The sequence below is a fragment of the Siniperca chuatsi genome, linkage group LG10 (genome assembly GCF_020085105.1).
Source record: "Siniperca chuatsi isolate FFG_IHB_CAS linkage group LG10, ASM2008510v1, whole genome shotgun sequence".
Taxonomy (NCBI): Eukaryota; Metazoa; Chordata; class Actinopteri; order Centrarchiformes; family Sinipercidae; genus Siniperca; species Siniperca chuatsi.
Genome location: NC_058051.1, coordinates 23,785,879 through 23,804,081, shown reverse-complemented (window position 1 = coordinate 23,804,081; position 18,203 = coordinate 23,785,879). Strand labels below are relative to the sequence as shown.

Sequence of the window (18,203 nt, the reverse complement as noted above, 5' to 3'; positions counted from 1 at the left end):
TGAACACAAAGTGTGAAAGTGAAGACCTCCAATTAGTGGCAGTTCCCATAAACTCTGTTAATCATCTCCTCGCTGAACAGCTTGAGCATAATCACTGTGATGAACTGTGACTGATGTCAGTAAATCTGACTTTAATTGGGACCAAGAAGATTGAATCCAGGCAGCTCTGCGTCCAATCCCTGTGATGACTGCTATCGCGCTGAGACATGATGTTTTAACCACATTGCTTGTTTGAGCAGTTGCACCCCAAGTTCTGTTTTAACCACACGGTTGGGATGTCTGTAAAGAAGGGAGTGATACTGTCTGTTTAATCCAACATGTTTGTTAATAATCTCTGCTAATCTTCTTTACCCACAGCAGCAGAACTAATCTGTTTTCACAATGTTTACACTTGGAGGGAGGGCATCGTCATGCAAATACCAGAGACTTAAGAGTTTATTCATCAGCCCTGTGGACGGAGCTATTAATGACACATTGCTGGTCTAAAATAAACATCGATAGCCAGTGCAGCTAACATGGATACACAGGGCATGCTGACATGTTCTAGCAGTTAGAGGAGCAATTGCTGTGTCAGTCTATCCAAGGAGCTCTCAAGGACTCAATCACACCTTCCGGAGACTATAGACACCATGTCCTGCAGTGTGTCTTAACTCGTCCCTGATGAAACACGAGATTTACTGAGATCATTTGGTGAAAACAAGGCACAGAGCACCCTACTCTCAAAATCAATAATCAGCTACCATAACATAGATGAAGGTCACCTTGATATTTATGTAAAGTAAAATCATCTGTATTTCTCAGATATTTTTGCACTTTTGCATTTAGTACAAGCAGCCAACATCTACAACCCTCATGTGTAGAGGGAAAAACAGAGGAAGTCTAGATTTTGTTTCACTGTCCCCAATCCCTGGAGGGCAGCCTGAATCAGATGAAAGCTATCTGTTCTACAGAACGCTTGGATAGCTGATTATACTCGTTAATGTTCATCTTGAAGGGACATTTGTAAACAGATAAACGTACAGTAAGCTGTGTATGGCAGGGGTGGAAAGTAACTTTTTTGAGGTACTTGTACTTTATTTCAGTATTTCAATTTGCTGCTACTTTACACTTCTAATCCACTAATTTCGGAGAAAATGTACTTTTTACTTACTACATTTATCTAGCAGCTGTAGTTAGGAGTTACTTGCAAAGTAGGATTTTACATTAGAAAATCATATATGATAAGCTTATGAAATACAGATTAAACTAGGTCTGAAACTAATGAATATTGATTTATTACTGTGTTGATTTTTTTATTGAGCATTTAGTCTTCAAAATGTCAAAAAACTGTAAAAAAAAAAATATCCATCCGTTTCCAAGATGTCATTCACATGTCTTGTTTTGTCCAACCAACAGTCCAAAACCCAAAGATATTGAGTTTCTAATCATTATAAAACAGAGAAAAGCAGCAAATCTGTACATAAGCGAAGATAAAACGTGGACATTCTTGAGACACTTTTGATAAAATTGTTTTGATGATGAATTAGTCAATTAATTAACTAATTGTTTCAGCCCTTTAGTTGCTAAATGCTCCACTATGTTCACCAGGTAGTTGCTAACTGTGTCTGTCTGCTGTTTGGTGCTGAGCAGGTAGTGTACAGTGGGTTTTTAGAGCTTTTTCACTGAAAATAGCTGCTGCTGTTGCCAGAAATGTTATAAGTGAGAGTGAATCAAAACAGTAAAGTTGTGGGCCAGGCAGTTAAACAAGAGTGAGCTGAAATTAACTATAAACCTCCTTAAAGCCCATGGGAGCTGCAGATTCAGGTGATAATTCTCTGTAGGTTCATCACTGCGAGCGACCCCTCTCACATTGTCACAATATTTTCACACTCACTTGATACATTGTTATTATAAATTATCGATTATAGCTTTAAGTAAAAGATCTGAATCCACCATTGGTGTATTGTACAGAGAATGTACAAAAGGTTTTTAGTGAAAAGTATCCCAAAACCATACTAGAAAAGTGAATCTTAACAATCTTTGGATAAACACCATATGAATACCATTTTTGGATGTTTATGTCTTTACCAGGCCAAGACAATTTGGTATTACAGACACTCAACCAAGCAAACTGTGCTGCTGGACATAAGGCTTCCTTGTGGAATACAAATGGAACAAAGCAGAGCCCAAATGAAGACTGCCATTTTTTGAACTCTGACAAAAGAAGAACTTAAACCCCTAAACTACTCAATCATGACTAATGCTTGTAAAAGAAATTGAGTCGCAAAGCAAAAGGACTTAATGAGATTATGTTACCCATAATTAACAATCTGTGAAACACATTTCCCAAAACCGAGAACAGTACAGCTTTTTTGTCCGCTGTCAAGCCTAAGAATGTGTGAATTATCATCCAAACACACATTTACCCCACTTTTCAGAGTTGACAATGCAGAGCCCCTGACCAATATCCTTAATCTGCCACTCAAAATACATTTAGCCTTTGTGAGAACAAATGTGCGCCGCTGAAACACTGGTTGTGGAGACTCTCTGCTGCCTATTAGAACCATTGTTCCTCTTTATCTGGTGAACACAGACAACCAGTGAAGCTTGCATGTCTGGGGACGGTGGTGCTGTTGTGTGTATATTACAGGAAGAATACAAGGATTGTACTGTGGATTATAATCTATCCTTTGAATGCTGCACTGAATTACGCTGCTACACAACAATTTTGATTGAAGAGCTAAAGGACTGGATGACATAAACTACCCGCCAGTACTATAGCATGTACACATTGTGCACACATGCAGCCAGATGTAATCTGTGGCATGTGGATGATAAAACGTAAGTGGGTTGTATTATCAGTCCATCAGGGCAGCACACTTGAGTGACCAATTTCGACCTGAGAGATAACATTGTAAGATTTCATTTAATTCCTCATTCTTGATTTGGAAAATTGTATTGAATCTAAGATAGTTCCCAATCCCCATCTGTAGACACCTGAGATAGGCATTCCAGCATCATGTCCTCAGGGATCGACACCCAGGCCTGGGCTGAGACTGAGAGCATGACAGAGAGACTGGGCATGGAAAATGGAGAGGAGCAGAAATAATTATAAGAGCAACTGAAGCGTATCGGCTTGTCCTTGCCTCAAAATGAAAAGCAGGATGAGACATGATGACACAAATCAACTGAAAGCCCATATACAGTACCTGATTCACTCATAACATCTGTGTAATTACACATCAGGAACCTTGTAATACTGGGATTCTGCTACCAAACTGTGTCATCTGCATATTTCTGGAATGGACCCAGAATAATTAAGTTTATCATTACCCTGAACTGAAATTGTTGATGAGCAGGGAGCTCTGATGATGGTAGCTTTTCCTGGGAATGTGGGAGGCATTTATGACTAACTTATTTTGATACCTAGAGCACTATAATGTTTTATTGTCGCTTGTCTGCGCTGGAAAGGTTTTTGAGTACACTGGTCTTTGTAACTGCGAATGAGCGCTACAGTGGCTGAACTGAATCAATGTCATCGGGAGTTCTTTGTGTTTCAAGGACAGTTTCTCTCTCTGAGTCTCGGGCTGACATGACAAGGTTGTTGACTGTCACAGCTGCCTTGCTAAGCCCGCCAAAGGTGTGTGATTAAATTCCCATTCTTTTCCTAAAGAGAAGTGGAGCCATTTAGAAGCCTATAAACCATATGGAAAAGTCAATAGAATATCTTTAAAGCAGATCCTATTGGTTCTCTCAGAAGGAAATGACAATAGAAACTGGATGCATTTGTGTGCAGCACACATGCATGAACACAATGGGTTTTTTTATAGATTTCATGTTGCTGGGCATTTTCAATAACTACACAGGTGGAAAGAAAGTCATTCAAAACCAAATGTTCTAGTTTGGAGATTTCAGAAGTATTCTTTAGTCATTTTGATCAAGGACTGACAATATTAAACCACTAAAATGGAACCACTCTTACAGGATAAAGCTGGTGATATTCCATATTTTCTTATTGTGGAAAGATTAAAACCAACAAATAATTGATCCTACAAGTATTTCCTGTGTACTGTATCTGATATAGCTTATGCCACCATTGTTGTAGACAAACTATTGAAAACACATAATACATATTAGATAATTTTAATCCGCACGTTTGCTAAAAACAACTGTGCCCAGCTGTTTAAGGAAATTACTGAACCTTTGCAATGCATTTATCGTGCTTTTTAAAACTGTTTACAAATCATTGATGCAAAAATAAAATCGTTTTCTGATCTAACTGCTATGGTTAAGGTTTGGTTAGGTTTAGACACATAATAACTTGGTTAGTGTTTGGAAAAGACCATGGTTTGGCTTAAAATGACTACTTGGTTAAGGTTAGGGAACAATGGTTGTCATTGTTAAAAGAAACCAACATTGACTGCGAACAGCAGACTCCCGTGTTAAAGTCAGCTCTATAACAACATCTCACTACCTCCTCCCTTTCTCCTGGCGGACACCGTCATAATTCCCACGAGCACTAGAGGGCTTTGTCACTTGAAGGTTTGTTATTTTTGGGCATTTGCTGAGATGGCTGATGCTGCCGTTTTTCTTGGGAGGACAGTCTAATTTGTTTGCATAAGAAATAAGAAAATATAGAATAACAACAGCCTTATCATCTTTGTCGAGACTGTTCTCCTAAGGAAAACGACAGCATCTGTCGTTTCAGCAAACTCCCAAAAACGACATTTACGTTCAAGTGACAAAACCCTCTAGCAGCTGTGATAATTATTATAAGTTGCTAAAGTAACTTTCTGTCTTAAAAACAGACACTGATTCCACATCACTTCAACAGTTCTATTGCTTTTGTTTTGTTTCTCCTCTAAAATCAGTGCAGTCATTTATGTTCCTGCCAGGCAAGACAAATCAATGAGTCAATGAATCAAGTGCATTTAGTTATCAAGTATTTGTTGGTTCTGCAATATGTCTGTAGGCTTGATTTAAGCCTGAAGTAAGAATTAGAAATAATTTCCTTTATTTCTTTCATGTAGAAAATTACATCTAAAAGAAGTATTTGACATAGATTTTGAAAGATTTTAGCAAACAGTTGCAGCAGTATCTAACTTTGTAATGGAGAAGAGTTAGAACAAATGCAACAGAATGACAAACGACATAACTCACAAACTGACTCCTGTGCAGCCAGTCAGCTTTAATGTATTGTAATGTATTCATAAGGTCGTTCAGTGGTGATGGATTGGCTGAGCTTCAGAAAGTGGGAAGCTAATAAACAAATTTGTTAAGTCTTTATCTTCCTTCACTGTTCAGCTCAGGATGCATCACCACATGTACAGCTTTAAATATGTCACTCACACATATTCTTTTTGCAAACGAATCAAGAAGAAAACAAATTAAATATCTAACATGGTGTGCATGGTATGTGAAATGATTTAAAGGTTGATTCTTATAGCATGCTTTGGCAACAAAAGAGCACAAAACCTAAATTAGAAACAAGGCCAATGTGATCAATTCATAGTTTTCAGAAACATGTAAAAACGTGTTGAAAACATTAAAAATGAGCTTGTTTTGCAGTTGAATTAAACTGCTTATATAAACAACCAAATAAGCAAAATATACACAAAAGACCGAAATTAACCTCATCATCGCAGTGTGAAGAGCATGATTGCAAGCGCAGGCAGCATTATACAATACCATGTTTCAAAAAGCAGCCCTCTCAGCTGTCTAAATAGGATGATTGCTGCTGGTCTGAAGGGTCCTTCAGTGAGAGGAGCTTTGGAGGAAAGAGACAGAGAGAAAGAGGTAGCACATGTGGGAGGTGCCAAATAAAACATCACTGATTAACTTGTTTTGTACTGTGCAGTGATTCTGATGTGTGAGTGTGAGTGGTTGTGGTTAGCCTATACATAGAGCTGCAATTTGTGTGCTTCCACATGTGTAAAGATGTCAGATTTACTAGCACTTTTGAAAAAAGGAAAATTAAAGGTGTCTGAGTCTGGATGCTTTTTTCTTGCCTTCTCTTTGAACAGTGGCAGCGTTCATGACCAGGTGAAGGACAGAGTCAAAGGAGGACATCCTTTGTTGCAAGAGGCTGATCCTTATTATACTTTAACAACATGATGATCTAATTATCTCCCCACATAACAGCTGAATATAGCTAATAGCAACCATTTATCAGGACATATTAATTGAAGCAGACTCCCACAATTAATCAGCTGTTCTGGCTATTGTCAAGTGACACGTTACTTTCACACAGCCCAATAAAGCAGCTTCTTTTCTCATTTGTAACCACATGATAGTCAGTGGTAATCACATTTAAATATCTCATTTCTGTTTGTATAATTCAAAGAGGTGCTTTAATGAATATAACTTTTTTCTGTTTTATTCAGCTGGGATCACAGCATTATGAAAATGAGAAACCACTATTGTCCCTTGTGCCTGATCCAGAGCTTCTTGCTGTGGATTAGCATCCTCATTACAGCCCACATCTATTCTATCAAACCTGTGTAAACTGGTTCACAACACTGAGTTTAATTTTATTAGCCAATTATTTTTTTTGCAAATGACAATTCTGCAGGGGAATCATTTAAAGTGTGTGTATTAAATCTTTCCTCTGTTAGATGTTTCCAGTCATGAATGCTAAAAAAATATTTTTATTAAGAGACAAGTGAGAGGGGTCAAAGTTGTTGATATCATGCTTGGTATTGTCATAAGTTCTGCTTAATAGGTGAAAGTCCTCATAAAACAGTGGTGTAAAATACAGTATAGAGAACACAAGAGGGACTCACTCTACACATCTACAGTATACTGTATATGTTGTTTCCTGCTGTTGAGTTATAGCAATAGCGTACAATGGATGATAGGACCATAGACTTATCAATAATGCATAAGATAGTAAGAGAAATGACAGGCACTCTGCTGGTAGGTTCTCTCCAGAAGCAAGCCATAAATTTGCAGGGCAATAATAATTCTCTTCTCAGGGAAATAAAGGCCACCCTCTGCTCCCCATAGTCATAAACCTGACTCACTCTTCCATTGGTTGGAAGAAAAATGCTTCCTCTCCCACCACACAGGAGTCATACACAGGAGGTACTTCAACCAGCCAACTTGATATGCAATCATCTCTCTTTACAGAGGAAAGAATACAATTTCAGTTTTTATATTAGCGATTTCCCTATTATGCCTGTGGAGGTGGGGAGAAATAGTGAGCACAGTAATGGTGAAATGAAGTTCACTTGACTGCTTGGGAAAATATTCAAAAAGGATTTTGGGTATTTTTTTTTACTTCGACCATCTTCTAATCTTGTTGTGCAGCAAGTTGTGTAGACCTGCTGTATAGTGGACCCTTTTATTTTACTATATACAGTATGTGGTTATTCTTTGGTTTTCTTGGTCAAGAATGCATTGAATTCTCTTTACAGTATCTCTAACCTAAAGTCTGGATGTCTCTCTCATCTTTAGCAAAGTCATATTAAAAACGTTCGACATTTTTTGAAATATCCTTAATTCCCTTTCTTGTCGAGAGCTATGTGAGAAGATCAATACCACTCTTGTATCTGTCTGTTAAATATGAAACTGGATTAACTTAGCTTATCATAAAGGAGAAAAAGCCAACCTGGCAAATTAACAACACGTTAAATCCTGTTTGTTTAATGTGTACAAAAACCGAAGTTTAAAATGGACAAGTTGTGGTTTCAGACAGAGCCATGCTAGCTGTTTCCCTGTTTCTAGTCTTTGTAAGCTAAGCTAACCGGCTGCTGGCCATAGCTTCATTTTTACTGTACTGATATGAGAGTGGTATCAATTTCTCATCTAACTCTTGGTAAGAAAGAAAATAAGCGTATTTCCCAAAATATCAAACTGTACCTTTGAGACATGTGTCCTATTTACAACATTCAGCATGGGAGGACTAGTTAGTCATAGTCTAACATTAGCACTGATTCCTAGATGTTACTTTTTGTTTATGTTATTTCAACACCTGCTGAGTCATCGGTAGTTCCTGCACACTCTTGTGTTCGTCCCACATTATACAAAGGAAAGGGTCTAGATAGCGTTAGTTGTCTTTCTTGGGTCCACTTGTGATGGCAGATGACCACTTGCTTCTGTAACTCAACTTGTTCCTGGAGTTTACTTTCCATATTGTAAGCCAAATTTGCATCCGCGACAGCACTTGCTATCAGAAATTGAAAATTTTGTGATTTAAAAAAAGTTGAGCAACAATTCATGAGCATACAAAAAATACAGCTCCCATGAAAATTTACCAGTTCAGCAGTGCTTTGTTTCATCATTACCCTTGATATACGACAAAAACCTCTTCTAATGGCAAATATTGGAGAAACAACGATATTAGATCCTTTTTTTTAAAATCGCCTTCTTATCTAGACATATGGAGTGAACCACACGACATACTGTTGCGTAAGGTGATGTTACGTAAGGCTGGATTTCTTTTGTTATTTGAGTTATTACAAATGTCATTGTGATTTTGAATGAGGTTTTCTTGGGTTTGAGGTTAGTGCCCGTCCACCAACATATGTACACAAAATACTATTAAAATACTGACAATGTCATTTGGGACCAAACATTCACTGCTCCCAGAGAACACTAATATGGGGGGCACTATTACTGCAGAACAATACATCAAAATTTTCCTTTGTAGTAATTAAAATTTTGACCAATTACACAAGTCAAAACAAACACTGAGGGTAAATGGATTTCTTAGCGAAAATGTATTTAAATTTTAGTTTGACTTTAAATACGAGTCGTTCTTTAAATGTCTTCGGCAAGAAAGCATCATATTGTCTTCACAGTCAGCGAAGAAAGAATGTCCTTCTCGTGTGTAGCAGAGTTGTCTAATACTGTACCATCTATTCATTTTTGACCATCCAACCATCAGATAACAGAAATTGCATTATCACTTATAGAAAGGTTTTCAGCTGACCTCTGCCAGTAAGGTTCCCCCAGCTGTTCAAGTCATATTCAGTCAGCAGTGGCCTGGAACAAATGGACAAGGACGGGGATGGAGAGTGCTGGGGTGGGTCTACATAATCAACTCTAGCGAGCTGCCTTTGGAGTGCAAACAACAGGTATCAAACAGTTTAGGGTCCATTTGTTGTGCTGAGTGCTTTCCACAAAAGGTTGCATGAGACACTCTGACCTTGTCAGGGAGGTTTGACTGAGATTTCTGCTGAATCCCTTTAAGACTTCAAAGGAGACTGGCAGAGATTTGACATCATCTCTCACTGATTTCTTCCTCAATTATGCATCTTTAACTTACTGTTACATCCACCTGAGATCACAAAAAATAACACAAGTTTTCTGTCCTTGCATGAATGTCAGATTTGGAAGGGTGGAATTGCTCTGTATCATACCAGTTTTCTGTAGCAGAAAAAGAAAAGAGTATGTATTTATACATCCAGCATCAACTAAAGCATAAGCTCAGACACAACTCCTTTATATGTCTGATCTGGTGTGTGCAACCCTGACCTGAGCCTAACATATGGCTGTTACAGGAACATGACACAATTATTATGTTCATGCCATTCAGGTGCTAATGTAAACATCTGAAGGGCAAATGTGGTTTCACCTCAGGAGATGAATACAGGCATCAGAGGACTGGCAAGTTTAATTACATAAACCACCACAATTTTGGGGCTGTCATGTGATGTGATGGAGCTAAAATGACTTAAATGTGCCATGTCAACCGTATGAGCTGAGGGGTACACACAATGATTGATTGTATGACTTTGTTTGGGAAATGTCTTCTCACAAAAATTTCCTTCCATACTTTTCAAAATAACATAAATAAGATGTAATCACCCTGTTTAATGTTTTCATATCTGATTCTACAATTTTAGAGATAGCAAATGCAAGAAACACACATCACACTTGATATATACTGTACAGTTAATCTCAATTATTAGCACAGCTCTGCGCACTTAACCTAGATAACTGCTGTCGGCTGATGACATTTTTAAAGGCAGGTATAAAAGCCACCGATTGTATTAGTGTTTTTTCTTCACCTGCATGCCAAGGGAGAGAGCAGGTTTTACAGTAGCAAATCTCAGGAGGCACAGAGGCAGTTACTGGAATGGAACGGTGAAGCCCTGAGCCAGAAGGCAACAGCATCTGCTCTCTCTGGAGACTGTCATCAGCAGTTTGGGCTAAAAGAATGAGTACTTATGTTGAAATGTCTGGATGCTAGCTCTATTTTTTCTGCCTGGCACTGCAATACTGTAGTTCTCTTTGTTAATTTGTAAAATTCATAAAGTGCATGCAATGACATTTGACTTAATGGTGGGATCAAATAGTGTAGCTGCTAGTAAATGTCAATCAGACTCAGGAAATAATGAAGGAAAAAGGCCTTTCCAGTTTTTAATTATATGCTTTAAAAAAATAACAGACCTAGGCATGCATTAAGTTTGCAAACTGTTGGCTTTTTATTCTGCTTTTCACCTGAGTTTTCTCATATCACACCTCAGGTGTAGAAAGGTTTGTGTCTGGGAAGTTAATGAGTTGTTTCGCCTGAGAGAAATGTGCCTCACTCTTATCCACAACAAAGATATAATGGAAAAGATTAATATCCTTAAAAGAATCTATTAAATGTTAAGATCAACTGATGTAAAAGGTGAGACACTCAATTTCCATTAAACATGAGGGGCTCAGAGAATTGAAAAACACAGCACTCAAGACTTCAGTTATTTTAATAGCAGTTTGGGCTGATTCTACCCACTAAGACATTAATACTCTACTGAATAAGATTCAAAGGCCAGATTCTCACACTGCCTTCTATAAAGATAATCTTATTTCTTACTTGGCTGAACTTGAGAGTTGGCTCATGCAGATAAAGTAGACACCAACCGTTTCCCATTGACCTTTCCAGAAAAGAGCAGAGAATGCTTCAGAAAACAAAAACACTCAATGAGAATGCAAATGAATCACTTGAAAGGCATCCCTCATTATTTCACCGTAAGTAATTCACTGCCAGTGATTTATTGATCTCAGAGAAAAGATATCTGAGTTGTCAAACCAACAGCAAGATAATATCTTCTTCTTTTATTGAATCTTTGAAACTGTTTTCACACGACATGTCTTTTTTTGTTCCATAGCTATGCAGCCAAACAGCTTGTGTGACTGGAAGGTGCATGTGAGGATTTCTGTAATATTATAGCAGGAATGCCTGTAGAAATATATGACTTTTATCTACAAGGACCGGGGGGGCATTTATTGTTCAATGGAATTGCGTGGTGATGCATGACATGATCTACAGTATGACATGTTCTCTATGTCTAATAGAAATCAGCCTCCTGGCAGTGGTGTCATTGTAATCAACACTAATATCATCTTAAAATGTCACATGTTTTTTTAGGGCAGCTAAACCTTTAGTGATTCCTGTTATGACAAGAGAATGCACAGCTGAGGGGGAAGCTAAATAGAAAACTGCTCCATAGCTCTTCCTGAGACATCTACAGCTCTCCCACCCTGAGCAAAACACAACAATTTATTGACATTTTTACTCTGCTTAGTGACTCTCGGCATAAAGTAGCAACCAACACCTTATCCTGAAGGCATGCCATTTGGAAAGGAAATTTGACATGGAATCAGACAGACGTTAAGCGTAGACCCATATTGCTTCCATTTTTTATGAAGTACATGACTTTATGTTGTCTTTCTGCAGATGTGGAGAAGAAGAAGAAGAAGAAGAAGAAGAGGAAGAAGCACGATGCTTTGGATATGTCCCTGAGAATCTCATCACTGTAGGTATGTAACATTCAGGCCAAAAGCCCGTGGGAGCTTATGGGCTGTCTGCTTCCTTGCCATATCTGTACCGACCATTTTAGATTTAGGACACAACTCTTGTGAACATTCTTTAAAAAAATCGTCCTCTTTTCAGAGTTACTTTTCAGAGAGCAGCCGTCAGAACCTTTCAGGGAGGAGTCCATTGAATCAGCAGTGCATGAACCTTCTTCAGACAGAAACTGGTGGTCTGCAGGTCAGGAAAAAAGTCTTTTTGATTGGTTTGTTGCACTGCAAAGATTATAGATATAGATTCAGAGACATTTGTGTGTTATTTTAGAACTGGAATTATTTCACAATAAAGTTTGCGTTTTGTTATGAGCCATGTGACTGTGTGTCATTGAAACTTACTTCTGTGACATACATTCTAAGTTGTTAACAAATGTTTGAGCTGAGCGCTATGGGCAGGGTAGGGAAGTCAGAAAGTACTGACACATTGTTGGTTTTGGTCTTTTCATGAGATTTGTTTACAATAACAAAAATGTAGAAGAATATGTAACAACAGACTTAACCTTTAAATACGAGGACAATGGATTTGACAATTTCTTAACTTTCCCACTAATTTAAGATAGTATATATGACTGAATTTAGGCTTTGTGGATTCTTGGACGACATGGCCACATTAGGCCCACAACATTTATAATGTCCACAATTAAAAATTCAATTTCAAAATGGCTTATTATTTCTGAACAAGCAGCAAAGAACCTCTTGACTGTGCTTCACTGGGTTCCAACCCCTTTCCAGTTACTGACAGAGTGATTTGTTTTCTGTTTAATTGTGTCCAACTTTATCACAGACCTTTACTATGTTTACCCAGGAATTTAGAGACCTACTGTTAGCCATTCATAAAGGTGAATGGTTGTTGCATATAAAGGATGGGCGGATTGATACTAAAATTATCATTACTACCGATACTGTCGAAGTCTTGTTTTGAGTTTCAGCACTAGCTTTGTAATCGATGCCAAAAAAAGAGAAAATCTCTGGATACATGAACTCTCTCACTCTGCTTCTGTGCTGCTGTTGAATTCAGCAATTGTCTGTTAGTTCAATTAATTAAAACAATAAATATGTGCTATTTACTCTTAAAAACTCAGCTTTACCATTCATCTGAAATGACTGAGAAAAAAGAAGTGCATGGTGATTGGCAAATCATTCGGTAGTAGGCCAATGAAAATGTATTGAGAAGTAGATTATTAATGATGCATTCACCTCAGAAATCATGACATGCCATGGCTTTCCCCTACATGATAGTGTATTAGCTACCCACTTTTAATAATAAAAAGTATTGGTATCAGTATAAATATCAGTAATTCTGGCCCTAGTGTTATGTGGTATCGGATCACAACCAGATTTTGTGGCATCACCCACCCCTATTCCACATATTTAAGTTGACTGTATAAACACTTCTTTCCAAGTGTTCTGGATAATTGTCACACAGGAATAAAGATCAATGATATTATTGATATCAGTGCTCTGTGTTTCGGATACACGGCCCCCCTGTGTGCTCCAAGAATTCTACATATTTCTGAACAAACTCCCTGTGAAACAGATGGCTCGAATGAAGGGCAATCCTAGTGTGTCAAAGCACAGTGTCAACATTGGAAAATCTTGATGAACAATTAATGACTGCCCTGTCTTCGGAAACTATTGTTCTGCTCAGAGCAAATCAGCAATTTATGCTATTTGGCTTCCTTATATATGTGCCAAATCCCCTCTGCACAGAGTTGACTTTGCCAAAGCCTCCGACATTAATGCTGTGTTGTAGTGTGACTACATCTCAAGCAGTTTCTTGCTGTTCCTCTGACTCTTCACTCCTTCCTGAACCGGGAATGCACCCTGTCTTCCTGAGCAAGCATCAAGTCTTTATGCCATAGAGATGGCAGTGTGAGCTGCAGGCCTTGGGCATGTTCTGCATGCCAGTGATAAAAAATCCAGACACAATGCAAATGTAGAGCTCCCCATGTAGCGAAGGTGGCGGGGAACAAGGAGGATTGAGCTGTTTCCCACACATACAGATCGGTGCTGATTTACACCAAATAACAGCACTCACCTCCCCTTCTTTGCTACGATCACCATTACATCTCCATCATAGACTTAAGAACTCCCCCACTGTAGGTGAAGATTACCATCACCTGAATGGACATTATTATTTCTCAACACAATCTGTTTTCAATTTTCTTTTCTGCTCAGCTTGTGAAAACATGTTCTTTTCTAATCTTCTTTTATGCACCTTCCTCTGACAACACCAAGGTAAGCTAAGGACTGAGGGTTTACGTCTTCCCATCCTCATGTGCCTCTATCTATAACATCCTGACTTTCTTGTTAAGTTTCTTGGAATAACTTTTAATCTCTTAAAAAGACTAAGCATGTTCGTAGTTCTCTTTATGTAGGGCAGAGCAGAAACTGACAACAAAAAAGGAAAGGAATAAAAGGAAATGTTCCCTCAGGAGAAAAAGAAATCCATTCTAAATGTAAATAATTGTTAATCATGTGGTCACAGCGACGTGAGTGGTGCCAGTTTCCCTGATTTGCATTTTTCAGAAGTATATAATCAGGTGGAGTCCCACCATGCCATCTAATCCAGAAGCAGTCTGGCTTTAAGACATGTGATACAGTCTTTACACTCAGCCAGGCTGTACGGGCACATTTGTTTCTTAGTGCTCGCTGAGGGGGGACTCAGCGAGAGCTGCTGCTCAGAGGCTGCCTCTCACTGGAAGGATGCAGACGGTGAAAGAAGAGATTCCACTACAGTTAATTAAGGAGCACTCCGCACGTGCCTATAAATGCGAAGGGACAAATGAATTCAGTGTCAGTGGGAGCAGCTCCTCAAGGGGAAGCAGTGATATTTCAAAGGTGGAATTGAAAGAGCTGTAAATCTATTTCCTGACTCCGGCTTGACGGTCATTTCTAAATCACTGGACTGTTGCTATCAAAGTGTGGAACAGGGAGGCAGAGTCAGTGGAGTTCCCTCCTCGAGCCAAATTCAGAGTTATTGGATGGGATCAACATGAGCAGCATTATGGATGGATTTATGTCATTCTGTTGAGATATTTATATACTCTTTGTTGGGTTGCTCAGGTAAGATTTTCTTCTTCCTACTCTGGGCAAAAAATAAATCATGTCATTGTCAAGAGATTTAGCTTTTTGCATAAAACTGGCAAATCATAGCCTACATTTACTATAAAAATCAGTTTGGATTTAAATGTGAAATCTGCATATAATATAATTGTACTCTGTGGCATATTGTTGCGATAAACAAAATGTATTTTTATTTGATCTAATGCCTTGATATTATTTAATATTTATTATATGCAGACTTGCAATTTCATTTAAGATGTTTATTTAGCCATTTAGCTATATTCTGAACTATTTTATTGCTACTTTAGATGCTTAAAAGCACAATGAATATGTGAAAAGACTGAAAAGTATTCTGCAGTTAAAATGAGTAGAATCTGGAGAATGCAGAATGTATAACCTTAATAGTATTAATTGATGCAATACACATTTTTCTTCCTAAGGTTTGATAAAAGTTTTTATGCACTTGAAAATTCAAGTTTCATCAATCATGTTTAAATCATGTCATAAAGAAATTAAATCTAAATATATTTCATAAATGTTATAAATAGGTCATGATATGAATTAATGCTTTCAAAAAGATGGTTAATGATCTTATCCTTGTTGACAGTTTGCTGCTGTGAATAAAACTGTTGTGAAACGATTTTAGGGCTGAAACATTTTGTATTTTTCCTTCATAGATTTCCTTCACAGCCACCCTTCTCCTATGACCAGGAGCATTCCTTGCTGTTGTTCCGTTTCTTTTTTTTTCTCTTTTCTTATCTAAACAGCATGGTGAAACATTACAAGGCTTTTGATTCCTATTACTGCTGTGTCACTGTCACATTATTCTGACAGATACAGAAAAGCCTCGGCAGCCAGCTTCTTGCAAAATCTTATCTTTCTTTAAGTTTGATTTTGGTTTTGAGGCAGGAGCACAGCTCGGGAGTTGAAGGGAGTCAGCCTGTCAGGGGAAATCTCTGCTGCATGGGAAAAACTCCCCAGGGATCACTCCACATTTGCAGCGTTGTGGCTCAGGGACAAGACAGGGCAAACTAGGAAGACAAAACAGTGAAGAACTCATACTTATATAATCATGCTAATGATAAATTCCGATGACTAAAAGACTCAACTGAGGAGCGTTAAGGCCAATTATAGACTGGAGTGCTTGTACAAAATCTTAAAATTTTATTTATTTTGCTTATGACTCCGGAAGTGTGTGTGTTTTGGGGGGTTGAGGTCATAGGTTGAGAACATGATGTATTTTTGACTCCACCTCTGTCGGCCCTTAGCAGATGTGTCCTGTCATGTCCTGGCTGCTCTGCCTGTGCCTTTGGGTCAGTGTGACTGCCATTCAGCTGTGTCAGGCCACTTTCTATGACACCATCCAACAGCATCATGGGACGAGGCCTGGACGAACCACCATCCACATGATCGGTGAGTCCTTTAGCGCCTTCTCTCCTGCTCTGGGTACCACAGATTTCTTACAAGTATCAAAATGAGGGGCAAATGTTTTGTTTGATATTTTCAGTTGCTGCCATCGGCAGTACTGTTACTTATGTGTTTAATTAGATTGTCACAACCTTGGAGAAAATAACAGCACTCTATTTTTCTCTGAGTTTGTATCTACATCTTGATTTTATTAAGTCATTACATTCATTGATATATTAGCAGTTAAGCTTCGACTAACAACCAATTATTTAACAAGCATATTGTACAGTGGCTGTTTTTCATTAAGATTTGGCCTTGATAGCATGAGAATTTCTGTACAAAAGATCACATAGACAATGAATGCCATTGCGCTTTCTTTCTTGAGCTATTACTGTTGATATTCATGCTACACTGCACCTTCTCAATTTAATCTATGTGATTGTGGTCCCTGTGAAATTGCACTGAATAGAATATGACCATAACATTGCGGTCCAACTTTTGTTTTTCGTCAGGCGGATGTGAGCTGTGGTTATGGTAAATAATTATGATCTCAGGATTCAACAACGGAGAGGAAGCCGAATGCTGTCAGAACTTCAAAGGGAGAAGTAGCTGCATGAGTGTGCAGGTCCTCGGTGTCTGTTATTTCCTCTATGCGCCGGTGCACCTCAAGCACATCAGCAAGGGGTCTTTTCAATACTCTCAATATTGTGAGTCAGAAACTTCCTGTTCCAACACCTTCATTTCGTTTCTCATGTCTGCACATGTGTATTGGAGGAGAATAAATGTAAAAAAAAAAGAAAAAGAAAAAGAAAAAGAAAAAGAAAAAAGACAAATAGGATATCTTCTAAAAAGTGGTCTCATGTCAACAAAAGGGAAATGGAATTAATATTTCAAATGTGCATTCAGGTACCTTTTTGGAGAAAATGAGTTCAAAGTGAACAATTCAAGTCCTTCAGGACCCTCTGCCACTAAAAGTGTAAATGCCCTGTCGTTCCATTTACCATAGTATGGCTTGTCCTCACTCCTGGATAAATAAGATGCCAGTTTTATGAGAGGAGGATGGGATGCCTGTCTGGATTGATTCTGACACTGGGACATTTGTTCTGTGCTGTGTGTTGTGTGCCTGTTGGATTGGTGGGAGGATTGGGGTTGACGGGTCATGAATTGGTGGCAAGAAGGCCATTGGTTGCAGACCACTGGGCCAATCATTAAAGGCAGTGAAATGCCACAAGTTCACGGTGACTGGTATTACCAGAGGAAATCGAGATTACAGAGGGCGGGAGATCAGTTCTGTCCTTGCCAATAGAAATTTAGATCTAAGGGGGAATGTTGTTTAGAAAACCAAGTCAATCAATGTAATGACTTTGGGAACAGCTAAATTGTGACCTGATCTTCACATCCTTTCAACACACACATACTCTAGATAAATTATTGGTTGTAAATAAAAACACCTGTAGCGTGAAAAGGCACATGAGACAGGAAGATTACAGATTTATCAGCAGCATTGTGGTGCTCACTTTCTTTTGACAGCGTATAAGCAAATGTTCCACTCGTGCACCGAGATATTGGCAGCTTTATTGCAAAGAATGTGTGTCCCGAAGTCCATTAGCTGGATGACCCTTGAGTAGGTGCTTGTGTATGCTCAGTGATTTGGACAAGGCACCCTACAGCTCTACTTACAGATTGCTGCCTGCCACTCTCTCAGATATGCTTAGGGCTGTTCTCTGCCTTCCTGGTACAGGCAGTGTCGTTCTCTGCGGTATGATTCATAAGGTGCTGTATTTATTTGGTGCAAAGAGCGTGAACTGTGCACAAAACAGAACAGATTGTGTTTGTCGTGCATCCGTAAAGTACCGGGCAGAGATGTTGCTTTTGGGGTCATGCATTTCTCGACCCCTGAACATGTCCAGAGGAAACTGCAGAAGGACAATTTTCCTTGTCAAAAACATTGA

The 18,203-nt window shown here is 38.6% G+C and overlaps 1 protein-coding gene across 4 annotated transcripts in view; it reads left to right on the top strand.

The window, feature by feature from the left end:
* The first annotated feature begins 11,887 nt into the window (after positions 1-11,887).
* The window catches only part of LOC122883480 (chemokine-like protein TAFA-1), a 28,214-nt gene continuing 21,898 nt past the window's right edge, over positions 11,888-18,203 (top strand). The window contains exons 1-2 of one of the 4 annotated variants that reach the window (XM_044212213.1): positions 11,888-11,962; positions 16,113-16,257. In XM_044212213.1, the coding sequence (XP_044068148.1) occupies positions 11,927-11,962; positions 16,113-16,257 (181 nt within the window). In that variant the 5' untranslated portion in view covers positions 11,888-11,926. Of the gene's footprint in view, positions 11,963-14,008; positions 14,017-14,352; positions 14,845-16,112; positions 16,258-18,203 lie in introns of those variants that run through there. The other 3 variants (XM_044212216.1, XM_044212215.1, XM_044212214.1) reach the window with 3 other exon arrangements.